This window comes from Larimichthys crocea, chromosome X (assembly GCF_000972845.2).
Source record: "Larimichthys crocea isolate SSNF chromosome X, L_crocea_2.0, whole genome shotgun sequence".
Classification (NCBI taxonomy): domain Eukaryota; kingdom Metazoa; phylum Chordata; class Actinopteri; family Sciaenidae; genus Larimichthys; species Larimichthys crocea.
In genome coordinates this window covers 12490416-12509958 of record NC_040020.1, presented here as the reverse complement: position 1 = coordinate 12509958, position 19543 = coordinate 12490416, and the positions used below count along the sequence as shown (strand labels likewise).

Below are 19543 nucleotides of genomic sequence, written 5' to 3'. Positions count from 1 at the left end.
AGGATTAAAATAGTAAAAAAGATATACTTTCACCTCTTCAAAAAAAAAAAAAAATCCTTAAAAAAAGGCCAAATCACAGAAGAAATAAATAAATAACTTACAACTCATGTCCACCGCTTACTTTGTGTGATGAAACCTGTCAGGACTCCGTGAGTGTGCACAGTCTATCAGTCTCACTGAAGTTTAAAGTGCATGCAGGAGCTTTAATATGTAGTAATGCAGTACTTTTATTATATAAATGTTTTGTATGTGTAATAGGCGCGTAACCGTGCGTAATTGGGTACATGTAGTGAGTTTCTTCCCACCACTGTCACTCCATCATGGGAATCCAGGTGATTCAGTTTTCTGAGCACGCACAGGTGAAACACACGGGATTGCGCACTCAGCAGTTTTGGCCCGTGGCACGTCACTTCCCAGGGAAGTCCAAAAAGTTTTCCATCTGGGCAGCAGGCTGCAGAGCAGAGGGAGGAGGAGGAGGAGGTGCTTTTAGGATTATCTGGGGTCTTTGCCAAGGCGGTAGAGCAGAGTTTGAACCGCTGTGGCGCACAGGGACAAAACAGTTTTTGGTGTTTTCACTGCGGAGGACAGGTCGCTAAAAAGTTCCCACTCATTAACACTTGGAGCGATGGAGTAAAATCACGATCCGAGCCTAACAACAACATCTGCGAGCTTGAAGGATGTTTCTGGAGATGGCCTGAACTGTTCTTTTTTTTCTTCTTCAAGAGACCTTTCTACACACAGACTAACCCTGCAATTTGCGGATTGGCAGGAGAGCTCGGAGCATGCAGTTTATAGAGACAAACTCGGGTTGATCCCAATCTGGACTTTTAGTGTTGTTTTTATTTTTTTTTTTCCCTCTCTCAGGCCGAGGTCGGGGAGGAGATGAGTGCTCAGGATGGGACTGTGCCTCGGTACCGAAATCACAGAGGAGAAGAAGGCGAGGATACACAGTGCGAAGCTAGACAGAGACCTGTACGAGTACGCCAAACGGGAGATGAATGTGGTTAAAATCCTCCTGTTAGGTGAGGCTGACATGATATGAATTCACCTTGAACTCACCTGAGTGTGCGCACAGGTAGTAAACAGTAACTGGACATTTCACAGTGGATGGCACTGATGCAGGGAGGAAAGTTTCCCATCATCACTGCAGATTCTGACTACAGATGGTAATCTATAATCCATTTTTTATAATGAGTTTAATCATTATGTAACCACTTCCTCCAGGTGCAGCAGAGAGCGGTAAAAGCACTTTGGTCAAGCAGATGAAGATCATCCACAGTAATGGATTCACCAAGCAGGAGCTCACCAGCTTCAAGGTTGGGAAAACACACACACACACACACACACACACACACACACACACACACACACACACACACACTTTCTCAATCAGACCTGCCTTATGTTTTCATCAGATAACAGTCTATTAGCATATAGTGAGCTTCCTGTTGAAGAGAGTTGGATAACAATCACACGTCTCCGATCTTATGAAGGAAAGCTGTACAAAACTCAGATTATGTAAACGGATCAATATGGCATTAGTTTATGTTTAGGGTGTCACTACAGTTTAGTCTCAAGTATAAATAGAGTAGTCAAGAGGTCAGTTTACGCTGCAGGCAACACTAAAATGTAAGTTACATGACATTAAAGATGGGGAATGATGAGGAATGATGCTCAGTTCCTGTGGGGGGTTGAGATTTCTCATGATACCCAGGGTCAGATCCAAGTTGGTATGCAGTGGTTTGGCTCGCATCTGCTCTTCCTTCTATGTGTGCTTGTGTTATGAGCAACTGAAAGCCAAATTCCTCCGTTGTATTAAGGGCTGGGACAGGGTGGGGAGACTGGAAATGCTTCAATACACACCACTTTCACCCCATCAGCTTGTTTTTACTGAGAGCTTATCTTCTTTCAGCCCCCCCCCCCACACACACACACACACTTTAACCTTTTCCCATATTTCAACTCCCCTCTTCTTCTTTCCACTATTCTGTATCCTTTCCTCCTCTTCTCTCTGTGATGCATATATGTAATGAATATGTGATGACAGAAAAGGCCTTTCTCTGTCTTCATCATGCTTCACGCTCACCTGCTTGGTAATAACAGTCTTGTCGGGTTTAAACTTCATAGACAAAGATGGTGCAGTTTGAACCCATCAAACAGACTATAAAACTGAAAACAGGCCTCACAGTGAAGCTGCTGGAGTTCACACTGAAGCCAGACTGACTTTATATCTATATTTATAACATTTACACTGAAGGTTGGTCTGTGTGTGATCTTATGTGTAACAGATAATATCTATGTCCTGAAAAAATGCAAAACACAGTCAGAATCTGTCAAAACTCTGGTAGTTGCTCATTGGCTGGATTACGCGCTCTCACACTGATATGACATATGAAGGTCCCAGTTGTTTGTACAGGCAGCTGGGATGTTTGAGTGCATTCCTAGATATTAAAGATTCTTTGCGCTCGCTCCTCTCTCCTTCTGCTGCCTCTCGTGTCTCATAACAGTCACCTTGTCTGCAGTTCACTCCTGTCAACACGAGCGTCATGATTTATGTTATTGGACTGAGCTGGAAAAAGAAAGATAACCTAAATTTATGTTTTGCTACCAAATGAAATGTGTATCAAGAACTGTGCGAAAAGCGCTTTGACCAGATAGTAACTAATTTAAAAACACAAATTTTGCCTTTTTTAAAAAATAATTAATTATTATATTGCCACCAGTATCAAGACTATCAGCGTAAGCCATGGTAGCAGCTCTGTGAGGCTGTACCATGGATGTATAAAGAGAACTGGATACAGCGTTGTGTGCAAGGCTCTGTTCATTCTTATGGAAGCTGTTTAGTGGCACAGGGTGCCAAAAAAGTAATTTTTTGATTGATTTTGATTTATTTCTGGGCACTTCTGTAACTTCTGGTTTAACTTCTGTATCTGCTAACCTGAATCAGTATGAAATTATTTAATTGTGCAGCTCTGCTAGACTTTCAACATGTTATCGGACCTAACTGGTTAGATTCTGATATGCCATTTCATAGGGGTTGTGGCACTCAAAATGATATTCACTGTTTTAAAGCTGCCTCTTACACATTTGTTTATTTATTTATTTATTTTTTTACAAAAAGACCTTTGGAGCCTGACAGATGCCACTGGTGTCATTACACAATTTGGGCATGTGTCAAATTGGTTTTAACACCCAGTGCTCTTCCTGGGGACTGTTGGGGATGCTGATGTTTAGCAGGTATCATGTTTACCTTATCCACCAGCTTAGTTTAGCATGCTGACTTTTGTTAACTGGCACTACACACAATGTACAGCTGTAATGAGTTTAGCAGGTATTTGATCATAAACCAAATTGAAAATTTTACGTGGCAATGATGCTGGATTAAAGATCCAGTGTGTCAGATTTACGGGGCTCTATTTACAGAATTTGGCAGAAATTGAATATAAAATGCTTGACTAAGTTTTCATTAGTGTATAATCACCTGAAATTCAGAGCCCACCATGTTGAACCCCTTAACGGTGACATTTCGCAATTCTTCACAGACTATCAGTAGTCTATGAAAAAGTTTCAGCTACTACCGCTAGATGCCAATAAATCACCACTGATCCTTTTAAGTGAGGGAATGTGAAGAGTTATTGTGATCCACCCTGAGAAGGACATGAATGTGCCTATCAAATTTCACTAAAAAAACAAAAGTGTCTAACCTCTGGTGGCACAAAAGGAAAAGTCAGAGAAGCACCAAAGTCAGTAGGATTCATCCTCTGGGAACCATGAATGTCTGAGGGAAATTTCATAGAAATCCATCTGATGGTTTTTGAGATAGCTCAGTCTGAACCAATTTAGTCAACCAGCTGACCAACAGATCCTTGAGCCATGCCACTAAAACATGGCTCAAACTTTGTACAACTACAGTATGTTAATCATTATCCAAAAATATTTTACATGTGCGAGCATGCAGACATGCATCAGCGCATGTTAAATGCCAGTAGTTAAATCTCTTTTGTTGTCTCTTCTGTCAGTTGAGTTTGCCTTTGTTCTCAGGTTACGCCCTTATTTTCAAGTGGAAAAATGACACCAACCCACAAACCTGCCCTTCTCTTCCCTGACCATCCTCAGCCTCCCACAGCAAATGCAGACACACCCTTCCCTGCACACACACATATAAATGAGCTTATGGTTCTTTATCAGGCCTGTGTGACCACTGTTCCCCATGTGTGTTTGTGTCTATCTCTGACGTCGTACCTGCTATCTTCAACAGTGCACTAGTCGAGTTCTCCACTCTGCCTGAACTGGACAGGTTATCCTCTGCTCCACGTTATCCCATCTCTCAAATTTCCCCTGAAGGCACAGCGAGATAGAGATAACCCCATCTCTTTATTTTCCTGTCTGGCTTTTTGTAGTCCTGCCAGCCAGGTTTGCATTGCATTAGGACCATGACAGGGCAGCATGTTTGAGAGGGGAGAAAAGGTAGGAAGGGGGCTTCTCTTTGTCTCATCCCTCCTTTATTTGCAGCCCGAGGCCGTGGTGTTGTTTTTACTGTGCACGGGCTGATGGACTGCAATTTTTCCCCTTCATTCTTCTCCAATACACACAACTCTGTGTCAACAAAAGTAATGCTTTGTGTGTGTGTGTGTGCATGCTGGCGTGCCAATGGATAACATTTATGAAGTGAATTTGTATTTTTCAGCCTGGAAGCCTCTTTGTTGATTCAGGTGTTAGTATGAATATTTGTCTTACCTTAAAAAATGTGATGACTGTGGGAGCTTTCTCACCTGGAACAGAAAGAGCCTCAAAGCTACAAACACATACATATACTTAGTTGTGCATTATTAACAGAACAGTCTGAGGTTAATGATTAACCACACGATTGAAGTATCAGGCCACCACCAGTTCAGCAGCATTCTTTGTTGTGTTTGTGAAGGAAGTGCTCTGACACGGCTGTTGTTTTCTGTAGTTGGGCAGCGGATCCAAAAAACAAGCTGGATAAGAACAATAGTTCAGTGTATCAGGATGGATTTAGAGATTACACTGTTGTAATGGGAGTTGTAATATCTCTGCTGACGCACAGAGTACCACAAAGTTCCCACAACGCTTTAAACTGTGGTGTTGTTGCTGGTACGAGTATTAATAGCTGGCAGGAAACAAAGGGTAGAAAGGTGTGTGAGATTTCTGTCTGTTGGATTTCCTTTCAAACTGACGGATGCACACACACACGCACACACACACACACACACACACACACACACACAGGTGAAAACAAGGTGTCTTTTTACTCTATACTTTTCCAGAGAGGTGACGTATAGCTGATGGCGGATTCGGATTACCATACAATGACTCACCTGTGACCTCAGGCTGTGTGTGTGTGTGTGCAGGTATGCGGTGGTCAATGGAAAATAAAAGAATGGTACAGCGTTTATCTATTAGGGTTAATGTGGCCACTTATGGAAAAGTGTGTTTAGTTGCATCCAGCTGGTTGGTCAGCAGCTCCAAAAATATTACTAAATGCGTATTTAGAGAAACAGCTACATTATTTCTACACACTTAAAGTATCTGTTGTTGTTTTTGTGGGTTTAACCATGGCCTCCCTCCTCCCCACTGTGCCTCCCACCTTTACTGACAACACTAAAGTAAGCGTTGAGTCAGTGAGGGAGGAACTTGGAAACAATTGATAAGGAGGACAAAGGTGGAAGGAGGGAGAGAAGGAAGGAAGGAAGAAGAATGAACCAACTGAAGACAGATGAGAGTAAAACAACAGGATCAGAGACATGAGAGGGACAGTGTTTAATTTGTCTGTTTTGTTTGACAGATAAGCAGATAAATATCAAAAAAGATTATTGAGTCAACTTGAGGGTACATTTTTTATGGCTGTAATTTCCAATGTTGTATAATACCTCCATTGCAGCATATAGACTTTTAAGGTGCCATGTGTAGTTTTCTTGTAAACAAAGAAAGGGTCTGTTTTGATCCAGTGTTTCTCACTCTAATGTGGGTCATTAGTGTCTTCTAAGTGTATGATGCATGAAACACTGTGGAGATGATTTCTTAAATATTTTCAATCCTGTATTGTTTACATGACATTTACTTGCTACCAGTCTTCTTCTTCACTGCCTTTGTTGACTCATCTGTTGACATATTACTGCCAACTATCAATCAGGGGAATGGCATGAAACCAACAGCAGAAAATGAATTGTGCCGCCCAATTGTTTGTGCATGTGCATCTTCACGTGTGATTAAAAAAACAAGGGCCTAAAAACATTGCTGCTCAGTGCTACTTGCTGTTAGGAGTAACTTTTACTTTTTTTGACTGGATTACTCTGTACTGTGAACCACCTCAAGAACGGATACTAGGGGGTGTCGATTAGCTCAGTTGGTAGCCCCATGTATGAAGGATCAGTCCTTGCCGTAGTGGCCCAGGGTTCGAATCTGAGCTGCGGCCCTTTGATACATGTCATTCCCCCATCTCTCTCTCCCCACATTTCTGTCACTCTTCAGCTGTCTCTATCCAATAAACTTGAAAAGGCCAAAAAAAAAGAATGGATACTAAAAGTTTCAGGGCCTTTTGAGATGCGCAACATCAGAAGTGTTGGTTTGTCCAGGATCACATAGAGAGCTAGACTTTATCTCAATAAGGAACAACAACATCCATCTGAGAGATTGCTTTAGTTTTCAATTAAGAAATATATCTCATGATATAACATGATATAAATCCACAATTAAAGTAGTAGCTTCAGTGTCCTGAGGCCCAGTTAAATATGTGTTCTGTTTAGTTGCATGAATCCATAAAGCCCCCACACAGATGCTTCCACTTATGCTGCCTGATTACCTTTAACCTCATGTTAGTTTTATTGCACTCATAAGGACAGGGCTACCTTCCTTGTTATGAGTCTTTCAGAGTTTTGTAACCTCATGCACATGTACGCATAGTTTCACCCAGCATCAACCTGAACAGCCTCAGGTCTAATAATCCAGACCAGAGTTGGAGAATTATAGACGTAGTGGGGAATTTTGTGATAAATGGACAGAGCCAAGCTAAATGTTTTCCCCAGTTTACAGTCTTGTGCTAAATTAAATTAGCCAGTTGCTGGCAGCTGCATATTTACTGTACAGACAGGATGAGGAAGGAAATGCTACATGTCATGTCAGGACTACATGACCTGTAGCATTTAAACCAAATAAACAAATAAACCACACAAACGTTTTGAATATTAAAACCTGTATGGTTTATAGTAAATCAGCTAGCACCCTGTCCACTCCTTTGTTTCTCTGATGCATTGCTATCTTGGCACATTACCAAAAAACTAATGTTGATCAGCGTAACATCACAAAAACACTGCCATGATTGTGTACCAAATAGCTTGTATGCAAGCATGTGTGTCAAAGATGCAAACAAAATGCAAATGAAACAAGGACCCTCATACAAATACTGCTCCATTGTAACAATAATGCTCAACATGCAGGACAGACAAAGTCTGTCTTATGTCCTGCATAAGTCCTGAACAACCTCAGGTCTAATAATCCAGGATCTGATAACGCAGACCAAAGTGAGCTTTACTCTACACAGTAACTTCAATCACTTACATTTAAATAGATGTCACAAAAAATTACATAAAGCAGTCAGATGGTCCACCTCTTTGGTCCAGACTGAAATATCTCAACAACCATCACCGTCACCGCCATCACCATGAAATTTTGTGCCACTGTTCATATATATACTTTTAGTGAAATATCTCAACATCTGTTAGGTGGATTGATTTATGTTTAGTGCTACTTGCTACATGCTAACACACTAAACTACTATGGTGAACATGGTAAACGTTGGCATGAGTTTATTATTTTGTCCTGTGTAGTGTGCCTTTTTTCTCACCTAGCATGACAAACACCACAATGTGTTGCTGTGATGTCGAGCCATATGAGTAAAGATTGGTCTTCCGCACACAACTGTAAACATGGTGAAGTAAAAGAGGCATGATGTTGTTGGTGCTTCAAGGTGTAACTGAAAGGTCACTGTTGTTTCCTTTCTTCTTATTTATTTATTTATTTTTATTTTTTTGTGAACACAAGTCAGGCAGTTTCATAAACATAGCTTCGGATGCCATTGTTTGTTTACATTCTAAATATTCAATAATTTTAAAGTCCAAATCATATGGACTATATCTGCCACATTCTTTTAATTAAGCATACATTTAAATGGGTGAGAGGAATTATATATAGAAATGATATCGAAATATAGAGTAGATGTAGAAATTGAGCATCAGTACAGTTGGCATGAACAAGGAAATTAGCTATAGAGACTAAAACTCAGGTTGTAAACATGTTTATTTGGACATTTTAATATCGGAGCTTATGGAGGTATTTATACCTTATATAGGTCTTTCTCATTAGCACTGCAAAAGAGACCACACAAGAGATGTACTTCTCTAACCTTAAGACTGCCATTGCCCTTATATCATGAACTGCCTGATCTTTAGTGATGTTTAAGGTCATAAAACATGCACCATGAAGATCCAGTATCCCGTATTGACTATAACAATGTGTTATTAATATGAAATCACATAACTTAGCAGATGACAGCAATGGTGAGGCAGTGGGAGACAATCAGCACAAAGCAGCTTATTTTTTGACACAAATCAATGCAGTGCTGTCAGCAAAGGTTCTCCTGAAAGAGACTAATTTATCCCTGATGCCGTGGTGTCAGCAGTCCTCAGCCCAGCCCTCATCATAAGATCACTTTACTGAGTTATCTCGCCTCACACATTTCACCGGGAAAGCAACACATCTCACTCTGGACACTGAATAACACACACACACACACACACACACACACACACACAGAGGAGAACGACCAGACTGTGATAGAATCGTGATGGAATGTGAAGCTTATCTTTAGTTGGCAGGAGAGTGACGGAGAGTATCACACACACACATACACACACACACACACACACACACACACACAGCTCCCAGCAGGAGTCGCTCTGCTCATCACTAAAGTCTCAGGTTTTCTGAGCACTAAAATGGAGTTATGACTTTAATTTTTGTGAGTTACACGGTACATTCACTGTCTTAGACTCTCAATAGGCTTAATCGCTGGTCAATGGGGACTGATAGGTGCAAATACACACACAATATGCACCACACATACATACAAATATATATATGCATGCATTTATTTTTATATTTCAATTCAGTTTATTTAGTTGATACATTAGATCTTATTTCTGTATGTATGCAGAGAAGTTTCATAGTTTAACAAACTGGTTAATATACTGTTGTTATTGTTAATTCTCTTAGGCTGCAGTATTCATTTAAACTGTAGTCACATAAGGAAATGCACTGCACGGTTTTGCCACCAAGTTGTTTTAGCAGTAGAGAAAGTTCTGTAAATATATGATATGTTGTTGTTACTTAAGTTAAGCAAGAAGAAGGACATGTGGATACCTTAAAGTTGCACTAATCTATATGTTCATATTGACAATGCATCAAAATAATATATAAAATAAAAGTGGTCACTTCTCGGTCACACTCGTTTCGGCTACAGTAGATGGCTGTTAATAAAAAAGTTTTAATAAACCAGCTGGTCACTACCTGCCCAGCACTAAACAGCAGACTATCACCTCAAAAGAGTTAAAGACTTTTGTCAGATGATCATAAACACAAGTTCAAATAAATACTAATGTTGCTCTGTCATCTGGATGTGTAAATGAGACATGTTATCATGCCTATTGGGTGATAATATGTCAATGCTGTGTTTAGAGCTTGTTCTGCTACCCCCAAGTGGCCAAAACCTCAATCAGTGCAGCTTTAAATGCATGTTTCCATTCATCTCAGTTCAGAATTGACATCAAATCGATGACTTCCTGGGAGTCTGTGTTTACTTTACCCAGTCAAGAGATAGCCTGGCACATAATCTCCTGTAAAACCACCATGTGTTATTTTTACCTTCAATATTTGTATGAACAAATTAGACAGATTGTGTTAATTGGTGAGCTTTAGGAGTGCTTAGAGACTTTTTTTTTTTTTTTTACTTTTGGAGCTGTTTCGCTTAGTTTCTTTATGGTATGCTAAGCTTCCTCTTAAAAAGTCATCCCTGTTGGCGTTTTCTTTCTTTCACTGTACAGGTCTGTTATTATTTTAACATTTTTGTTAGTGCGATGCAGCAAACCAGGCATTGGTCTGAATTTTTTGGTTTGTCCCATTGCCATGGCTACTCATGAACTTGACCTGTGAACTTTGATCTTTGGCAGCCTGCAGTTCTGGATAACCTCCTGACCTCCATGAAGTTTGTCCTCCACGGCATGGGCGTCCTTCGGATCAACCTGGCTAACAACAGGAACAAGGTAGTCTGTCTGCATGTCTCTATGTCAACCTTTCTTTTTGTGTTTTTCTCCAGATCAGTCTCTTTGGTTGAAATTCATCCTGAGCTTAATATGCTTCTGGTTTTCCTGCACTGCACACAGATCTCCACTAGAGGGCAGCATCTCAGCACTGCAGCCACAGCTGCTGCATCTCCACACAAACACAAAAACACACACACACACAAAACAAAAGTTAGATGGTAGGTGGGTGGTTTGATTGTGAGATTCAATTTGATTTGAACTTCATTGTCAAAGTTATCAGAGCTCATGCACTGTCCACCCACTCAGCACTTCCTGCTGGAAGATGACTAAAGTATTTCCTCTATTAAAAATCACCAGGGTGTGTTTGTGTGTGTGTGTGTTTTCACATGTGTTTGTGTGCACATTCATTTGTTTGTGCATTCATACTGATTACTGAGTCGAGAGAGCAGAGACAGACTCCTAAACTTTTCTGTCATTTAGTCTCATATCCTTATTCTCCACTCCTCCCTGACCAGCTGTCCATCTGTCCATTAATCTGTCTCCGTCTCTTCTTGTAGGTCCACGCCCATTCTGTCCTATCGTGTGGGCGGTGCTTTGACGAAGAGCAGGTGCTCTTTCCGTTCATTAGCCACGCCCTGTCCTGTCTGTGGGTCGACCAAGGGGTGAGGACCGCGGCGGCCCGAGGATACGAGTATGAGCTCAATGACTCTGCACTGTAGTGAGTACTCTTCCAGTGCACGCTCACACTCTGCTGAGGAGATGCAGGGGTCTAATTAGCTGGACTTAGCAGCTGATGCTCGACCATGTGCTCCGTGTCACTGGGAATCAGAGTCGTGAGAGTGGGAAGGGAAGAGGGAGGGAGGCAAACCCAAGTAAACTGTAACTACATGTACCTCCACAGCTACTTCCATATAACATCCTTAAATACATATGTGCTTTGGTTTTGGCTGTGTGCATACGAAAACCAAAAAAAACCTGTGTGGTATAAATAAACACGATAAATACAAATGTGCAGGCACAATGAGGAAAGTGAATATAGTGAGGATGAAGACTGAAAATAAGAGTCGAGTGTTGATGGTGGATGGTGTGTGTGATGAAGAAGTAAGACAGAGCTGGGGCTCACCAGGAGGCTGTCTGTTCTCATCCTCTGCCCCAGCAAGAGGCCTCAGCTCTGGGGTTATCTACACCGACAGGCCCCTGTGGTTCCCACTGAGAACCACCATACATCACCATCACCCTCCACTCCCCTGACACACACACACACACATGTTTGTACTTCTATACTTGTGAGGACCTTTATTGACATAAGGCATTTCCAGACCCCTCATCTTAAAGGGACATCCCAGTTTAGAACAGCCCATTTTTATAGTACGGCTGTATTTATCAAATGAGTTGCTCTGGTAACACGTCAACATTGCTAAAAAGAGGTCAGATGAGGCAAGAAACACGTGGTCAGATGATCAGACACTTAACTTATTTAATAGATCAAGTTGGATTATTTGAATTACCTTATATAGTGTAGTTGTGAGAGATTACTGACATTTCTAGTATACTCAGTTTAGTTTTTTTCTATGAAATTGAGTGGTTTAGGTAATCTGGCTATCTGCTTGTATAAAACCTGACGACTCATAGCTCATTAAGCTTTTCTGTTGTCATGATTGTTATCTTCCTCTAACATTAAACCTGCGATAATTAATTTTTTTGGACTGCAGAAACAATTGTGAACACAACATTGACCATTGATATCGTCGCTTTTAAGGTGATATGGTGAACTTGTCAGCAGATAGTTGCTTATGTACACATCCAGCAGATACAGAGTGACACCATCATTCATTTTGAAGTTGTGTTTGTGGAGACTTGGTGTAAAATATGAACTCTCTTTTAACTCTCTTTAGGTAGTCGCTGTGTCAGTCTGCCTGTTGAGCAGGTAGTGATCCCTATCCTAATGTCACCTGATGCATACTTATTATAAGAATCTAAATTATATCAGCTTTAAACACACAGCCAAGTCTTGTGAAATGTGTTGTTTTTCGTAATGAATCCACAGAGAACTATCACCCTGAGCTCTTGGGAGCATTTTTGTGTCTTCCAGAGTGTCGTTTTGGTTTTACAGTTCAGCAGGCAGCAATTTTTCAGTGAAAAAGCTCTAACAAACCTGCTGAACCTCACAAGACAGACACAGGTAGCAACTAGTGGGTGAACATAGTGGAACATTTAGCAAATAAAGAGTCAAATATTTCCCTCAGGAGTTGGTGTACTGAAAGAGAGTGAGTATTTAACTTACAATCCGCTGGTGACCACAAAGACGACTCCAAATCAATGCTAATGTTGCTCTGCATCTGATGGAAGTGTAAATACTGTCTAACACCACATAAGCTTTATGAGGTGACAGGGTCAATTTTTACAGTTTGTTCTGCTGCCCCCAAGTGCCCAAAAATCAATTAACACAACCCTGTGGTCAAAATGTATTCACTGGAAACATTCAACCCTCAAAGTGGTCCTCACAAAGACAGTATAAAACAGACACTTGCATGTTGTCTGCACTGTGTGGTGTGTTTTTAAGCAGCAGGATGTGTGTTGCTGTCCAAGAACCTGATTCAGGATGACTAGTTGAGAATGTCACAGTCAGATCAGGTAGCTAGAGACGACACAGTGTGTGTGTGTTTGGAAAAGATCACATCTCACTGAGTGCACGCACACACGTGATACAGTTGATTATACTAGCTATGTTAATCTGTGTTTGAAAGCTTAGCCTCAGTGTGTTATTATGGTAAACCACAGTGTGAATATTCATCATGATGAGCCGCTGCGCCCCCTGGGGCTCCAGCTTATCACTGCACACCCTACCCACTGCCTGGCAGCTGGCATGGCCATGATACACACAAACACACACACACAATGTACGAGTTGACACACCCGCAACTGATAACTGATTTTATTCTCTTTTGATCTAAAGTTTGTCTTTAGCTTATTAAAATTTCCTTCCTCTCTCTTTTTGCCCTTCGTTTCTCCTCTGCCTTTCGCCTTTTTGTACCTCTCTTTCTCTCCCCTCCTCCTCTTCCTCATTCTGTAGTTTCTTTGAGAACATGACCCGCATCACTTCTCCAGATTACGTGCCCACGGAGACAGATGTTCTGCGAGTACGACTGAGGACAACAGGCGTGATAGAGACCCAGTTCAAAGTCAACCACCTAATTTTCAGGTAGACACCTTTCACCTTTAGACTTTTATAAGACATCATACTTCAGGACGCTCGTAAACATGTACTCATTTGTTGAGTTGCTGCCATCAGGTCTGAACTTGACTTCTCCAGGATTGCCTGTCTTACCAACTTACTTCACTTCTTTAGCTGTGACACTCTTATCGCTATCTACAGCCATGTGATAGGCCCGAGATGTGAGATGGAGATCAGCGACTTCTTTCAATATGTCAATAAGGCACCTTTCAGTTGGCTTTACACTCATCTACTAACTGCGCACACACACATTCAAAAGCATCAGTGGCTCGGTCTTATCAGTGGAGAAGCAGAGGGCAGGTATCTAAGCCCTGGAGGCTGATGTCAGATGACCATATTCATCTGTGATCAATGAGCCGGTGTCACATAATACCAACTTCTTTATCATCCTTGAATGGCTGAACTAATTTCCTGAAGGATCCGATGGTCGTGACAGGGCGATAGATATTAATGAACTTGATTTCCCTGCAGCCTGGCAGAGCAAACAAACATCAAAGCCAACACTAAAACACTAAAATAAGATTTAAATACACCTCAAACAGTAATTGTTACAGGTGTACTCAGGTCATTTTATTGTTTGAAAGTGCTTTTTTTGTCGATTTTTGGTAAATGTTGATAACAGTTTGAGTATTTTGCATATTTGACTAAATTTTGGTAATAGATACTTTTTTTTCCCACAATATTTGTACCTTACAAAATAAGGTAAAAAAGTTTCAAAAAAGTATCAAAATAACACAAAGGTTTTAAATGCATCAGTTTCGAAAATGCTGTCTTCTCATATATTATGAGAATATTACAAAAATACAGCATGAAACCTGAATGGTCTAACTAAGTTTTCAGAATGAAATATCCTTTCTGCTAAACGTTTGTACACCTGGAATGGTTTAAATACTGAAACAATTAAATATGCAGTCAAAATAAAAACACTGAAACATGATTAAAGAGAAGAAAACAGCAGCCAAAAGTCATATTCTGTAGACCATGAATGTACAAAATTTCACTCTGGACCAAAGTAGTGAACTAACAGACAAACGCTCATGCTGCTTGCATGACTTAAAATCATATAAATCCAAAAACAACAAATGACATTATACCTCCATATGAACAGTAGATATATACCATGTTGACCAACCCAAGTCAGTCAGAGTTGAATGGTGCCTCATGACAAACTTAAACACATTTTCAATGAAAATGGATGATGATTTTATCATTTAGGCAAACTAGCATGACATGTACATTACAACAAAAGATTAAGATTTACCCTTCAGCATGAATTTCTAATTGAGATTCAAGTGAACACTGAACATTTGTGGTCCATAAAAATGCAAATCATGAGGTCAGTTTTTAGAGCGTTGGCTCATAATCATGGGCGATGTTGCACCGTCTGGTTTTATTGGAAAAGTCTACCCGAGGAGCACCTCTTCTCTTGTCTACCCCAATAACACCCTGTCCTTTATCCATGCTCGACTCACGTCTCATATGGAATTATAACAATAAAACACATTACCTCAGCTTTTCATAAGATCTCTGTTTAGCATATAAACATTGTAGAGCGAAGCCGTTTGTCAGCAGATGACTTCAGTCTGTGGCATTTGTGTCACATCTAAATGCTTCTTGTACGTTTGACATGTGTTTTTGCATTTAATGCCATGCACACACACACACACAAACACATTTGACTGGATTTCAACGTATTTCACATCAGGAAAAGTTTCACCCGTGAGAAACTCTTTGATCATAACCATGTCTGTTGTCCCATGCTGCTTAATGCTGCTTTTTCCTCACAGTCTTACTATTTGCGTCACTGAGTCACTCAGAAAATAGTTGTTTTTCCTTATTTTTTTCTGTGAGACATTGTTATGGTGACGCCACCACAAGGTGACGGTATCAGATCTGAGCGGGGGGAGCTGAGTCCCAGGTGGTGCTGCAGGATGGAGCCCAGCCTCCCCTTTCACACATCCTCTCTTTTATCAGCCTGAATTCTTGAAGAGATAAATAATTGGGTATAGTTAATTGAGTGTGTATGTTAGTGTGTGTATGTTGTGTAGGTTCATGTCTGTGACTTGAAAAGATCAACCCCTCGGGGTTGATAAAGAGCTTAGCATAAGTTGATGTAATTATTTCAAACTTATCAACAAAAGGGATATTAAGGGGATTTTGAGAGGTGGATGGTTCATGTTTGTTAGAAAGAAGGAGAAAACAGACAGCGGGTGTACAGCGTACATGGCAGTGTGTAGTTTAATAGACTAATAAATGGTCTTCTCAGTTATAAGCAGACACACTGGAGTTTGTATTTGTAAGTCTTGGTTCTTTTCAACATTTAAATCGAGTTAATATGGAAATGGAGGTTTCTGCTCTGACTTGGTCTCATTTAGTAAATATTGCATCTGCCATTGAAGCTAACACAATGTGAAACTGTCTCCCTCAGTTCAATGACCGTCTCTCTCTTGTTGGTTGATACTCACAGTTTCTCATCTGAGGCAGCATCTGTGCCCTGCACTCCTATATTTGTGATTTAACAATTGTTTTAGGTTGACAGTGTGTTTTAAAATGATTCTGGCTCTTTCAGTATTGCCGTAGGATGTGTTTGCTATACTAAATCTGAACATTTCAAGTTGTGAATTAAGGTGGGTTAAAAATGCAGGACTTAGGCTTTGAGGTTTGAGGTCTATCATGCATACTGTACCATGTATTTCTGTTCCATATCATTAACCCCATTTAGACTTCTTTAGACATAAAGAAGTCTAAAAACAGAATATAGGGTATCTGCAAAGCTCATGCTTTCTGAAACTGAATTTTATAATGCTTTATTTTACATTATTTAAAAAAAAAATGGTTAGCTGGTACTAATTATAGGCTAACCAAAGACAGCCTTCATTTAGACAAATTAAATAATTAAGTTAATAATAATTAAATTAAGTGCTAGCATTAAGAGTAATTTAGTCAATATGCATCAGTTTAGTTGAACACGAACATGCAAAAATGTGAAGTTAATGTACAGGAAACATACACAGAGAGTAAAGTTTGCAGTATTGGGGGTGGCAGTAGGTCAGTCCATAGGGACTTTTCTTGGTTACCGGAGGGTGGCTGGTTCAAGCCCACACGGACCGTGTTATGGAGGTTGGACTGGTAGCCAAATATGCCCGTGAGCAAGGTCTGGACTAATCTACATAGTTCATTTCTAGGAAACTATTGCAAGTGATAGAAAAACAGGTAAAAGAATCTGTTATGTAGAAGTAAACACACGGTTAAATATTAAAACATTAACAAGACTTCCACAGTGTTAAACTTAAGTCCATGTGCATCAAAAATACTCTGAATAATGAATGTGACCAAATGTTTGCATAATTCAAAAATCACATCAGATTGGCTAAATTTCTGTGTCCTATTCCACAGAGTACCCCATGTGAGACTGAAATATTTCCACATCAGTCCAGAACAGACAAACACTGGCTCTAGATTGGTGTCAATTTGGATTGTATCAGTTCTTTAAAAAAGGAACAAATGCAGTTTTGTACTCCACACGGACAAAAATCTCACAAATTAGCAACACTCCTGGTGTCATTATCTCATTATTCAAACCCTTAATGAACAGTGCAAAGGGTGACAGCCTTTCATCAAGCCGTCATTTTTTCTGTGTGTGTGTGTGTGTGTGTGTGTGTGTGTAAGAGCGTGCAGTCTGCTTTACACCCAGACACAGCCTAGATTGCATACAGACATCCTGTTTGACCTCTGACCCCCTCAGTGTAATAAGGACCTGGGTCTTTTCCTGCATCATTAACAGCAACTGCTCTGATGATCACAATTACAACATTCAGATGAGGGTGAAAATTATGGGGCAAGAATGGCGGGTGAGGAGGGGGGAAATGATGACGTAAACTGAAGACGAGGTTTTCTCTCCGTATAGAGTATGAAATGAAACACAAGATAATCTAAGATGGCAAAGATGTTAAACATTACACCTGCTAAATGTGGCTGTAGTTTTATGGAGTCCTCACACTTGTCAGTAGAGTTTGACTAAAGTACACACATCTGTCTTCCTTTAGCGAATAAATAACTGTCAGTGTCAGTTGCTCAGTTTTGTACTTGTCTGTCCTTTCTGGCTCGTTTGAAGGCAGATTGTTGGACGCAGGACTTGACTATTAAACCTTACCAGTCACAGTGCGTGTCATCACGGTGGTCTCCTGTATGTTTGAGTAATGAAGCATCAGCATCACTGACAAGCCTGGCTTCAATTTCCACGGAAAATTTCCACCGTAAAGCTTATCTGATCTTCACGTCGTACCGCCTTCACTATTTGTTTCCCTCTTTGTGTGTCTGTGTTTCCACATGTTCATTTCCCCTCTCAATATAGAACTGCATTAACTCAATGGATGCTCCAATGGAAGGTGCAAGATGGCACATCTGTCTTTGAAAATGGGTGAAGTGGGACGAACTGATCTGTGTGTGTGTCTCTCTCTGTTTCTCTTATTCCTGTCGTATTTTTTTCTCTCGTCCTTTCGGAGAACATTGACCTTTACGCTCTTTGTGCTGCCGTGTTGTGATTCTCTCGGGGAAAATGTTATGATTGTCTTGGTGAAAATTGAAAAAGGGGGAGCCCGGTCTGCAGAGACACTCTTGTTTTTGTGTGTGTAAGTGTAAATCCCATATTTTAGGAATATCTGACCTTATCCGGAACTAATACAATCTGTCATTGATCAGAGTTTCCCCTCAGTGCTACAGTAGGCTGCACCATCAGTATGCAAGGTCATGAACACACAGAAAGCACACTTTTCTACTGGAAATTGAATCCTGATAAAGGACATGTCAGTCACAATGACATTTTATTTCATACACAGACGCAAACACACACACATATGTATATAACTTAAAGACAGTAGTTGCTTCACTGTCTGATGAATGATAAACAGAATTTCACCCTCTTATTTGCATGATATCACACAGGGGATAATATATTTCACGTTGGACAGCAGAGATCTGGATTAAAACATGTAAGATTGTGTTCAGTGTTAATGTTAAGGTTCTCCTAAATTAGACCGAAAAGGAAACCTCTCTGCTGTCAGCAAAGGACGGTCATATAGACAAAATGACTTTTTGATTCTCAACATCTGAACAGTGGCTTCTTCTCTGTGGTGTGTGTGAGTGTGTCTGTTTACTCTCTTGAAGGTCCCTGATTTGAGTGTGTTGGTCTGCTAAATCAGGAGCACCTGGGCCCAGATTCACAGTGTGGATCCGTCTTCTCTCCTCACATGTGCAGCTGTTGTTACTTCTTGCCTTTCGTTTTTCTTCTAAGTTATAGTTGCTTTTGTTAGTTTATTCCACTGGCTCTCAAACATGTACCGCTTGTGTGAAATAAATTCATTTGAAATCATATTATAGCATCAGAATATTACAAAAATGTGATCACTGGAATATAATTTAGATTTTGCATTTCTGTAACATTTTGTTTCAATGTTACGTAGTCACATTCATGCATGTAGTGTGCACGTACATCCATGATTAGTTGCAAGTTAAAATGTGAGGGCAACATAATAAGTGGAGGTCAAATTAAACGTTAAAAAACAGGGGCGGTGTTTGGCTCGGTTAGTGGGGCGGCCGCCCCATGTATGAAGCCTTGGTCCTTGCTGCGTAGGCCCAGGGTTTGAGTCCGACCTGTGGCTCTTTCCTGCATGTCATTCCGCATCTCTCTCTCCTTACATTTCCTGTCATGTTTTTATTCGTGGAGGTGTTATTGTCGGCATATTCTAGTCTGAAGACACAGATGTCTGTTTACACAGATTGGACCGTCAACGGCAAGCTATCTATTATGTCTATGAAGGCGTTTCAATGTTACGTAGTCACATTCATGCATGTAGTGTGCACGTACATCCATGATTAGTTCAAGTTAAAATGTGAGGGCAACATAATAAGTGGAGGTCAAATTAAACGTTAAAAAACAGGGGCGGTGTTTGGCTCGGTTAGTGGGGCGGCC

At 40.5% G+C, this 19543-nt stretch overlaps 1 protein-coding gene across 1 annotated transcript in view; it reads left to right on the top strand.

Annotated features, from left to right (window-relative positions):
* The first annotated feature begins 455 nt into the window (after window positions 1-455).
* The window catches only part of gnav1 (guanine nucleotide binding protein (G protein) alpha v1), a 36355-nt gene continuing 17267 nt past the window's right edge, over window positions 456-19543 (top strand). Inside the window, exons 1-5 of the mRNA XM_027282900.1 lie at window positions 456-1022; window positions 1225-1316; window positions 10245-10337; window positions 10895-11055; window positions 13411-13539. Coding sequence (XP_027138701.1) covers window positions 896-1022; window positions 1225-1316; window positions 10245-10337; window positions 10895-11055; window positions 13411-13539 — 602 coding nt within the window. The 5' untranslated portion in view covers window positions 456-895. The remainder of the gene's footprint in view (window positions 1023-1224; window positions 1317-10244; window positions 10338-10894; window positions 11056-13410; window positions 13540-19543) is intronic.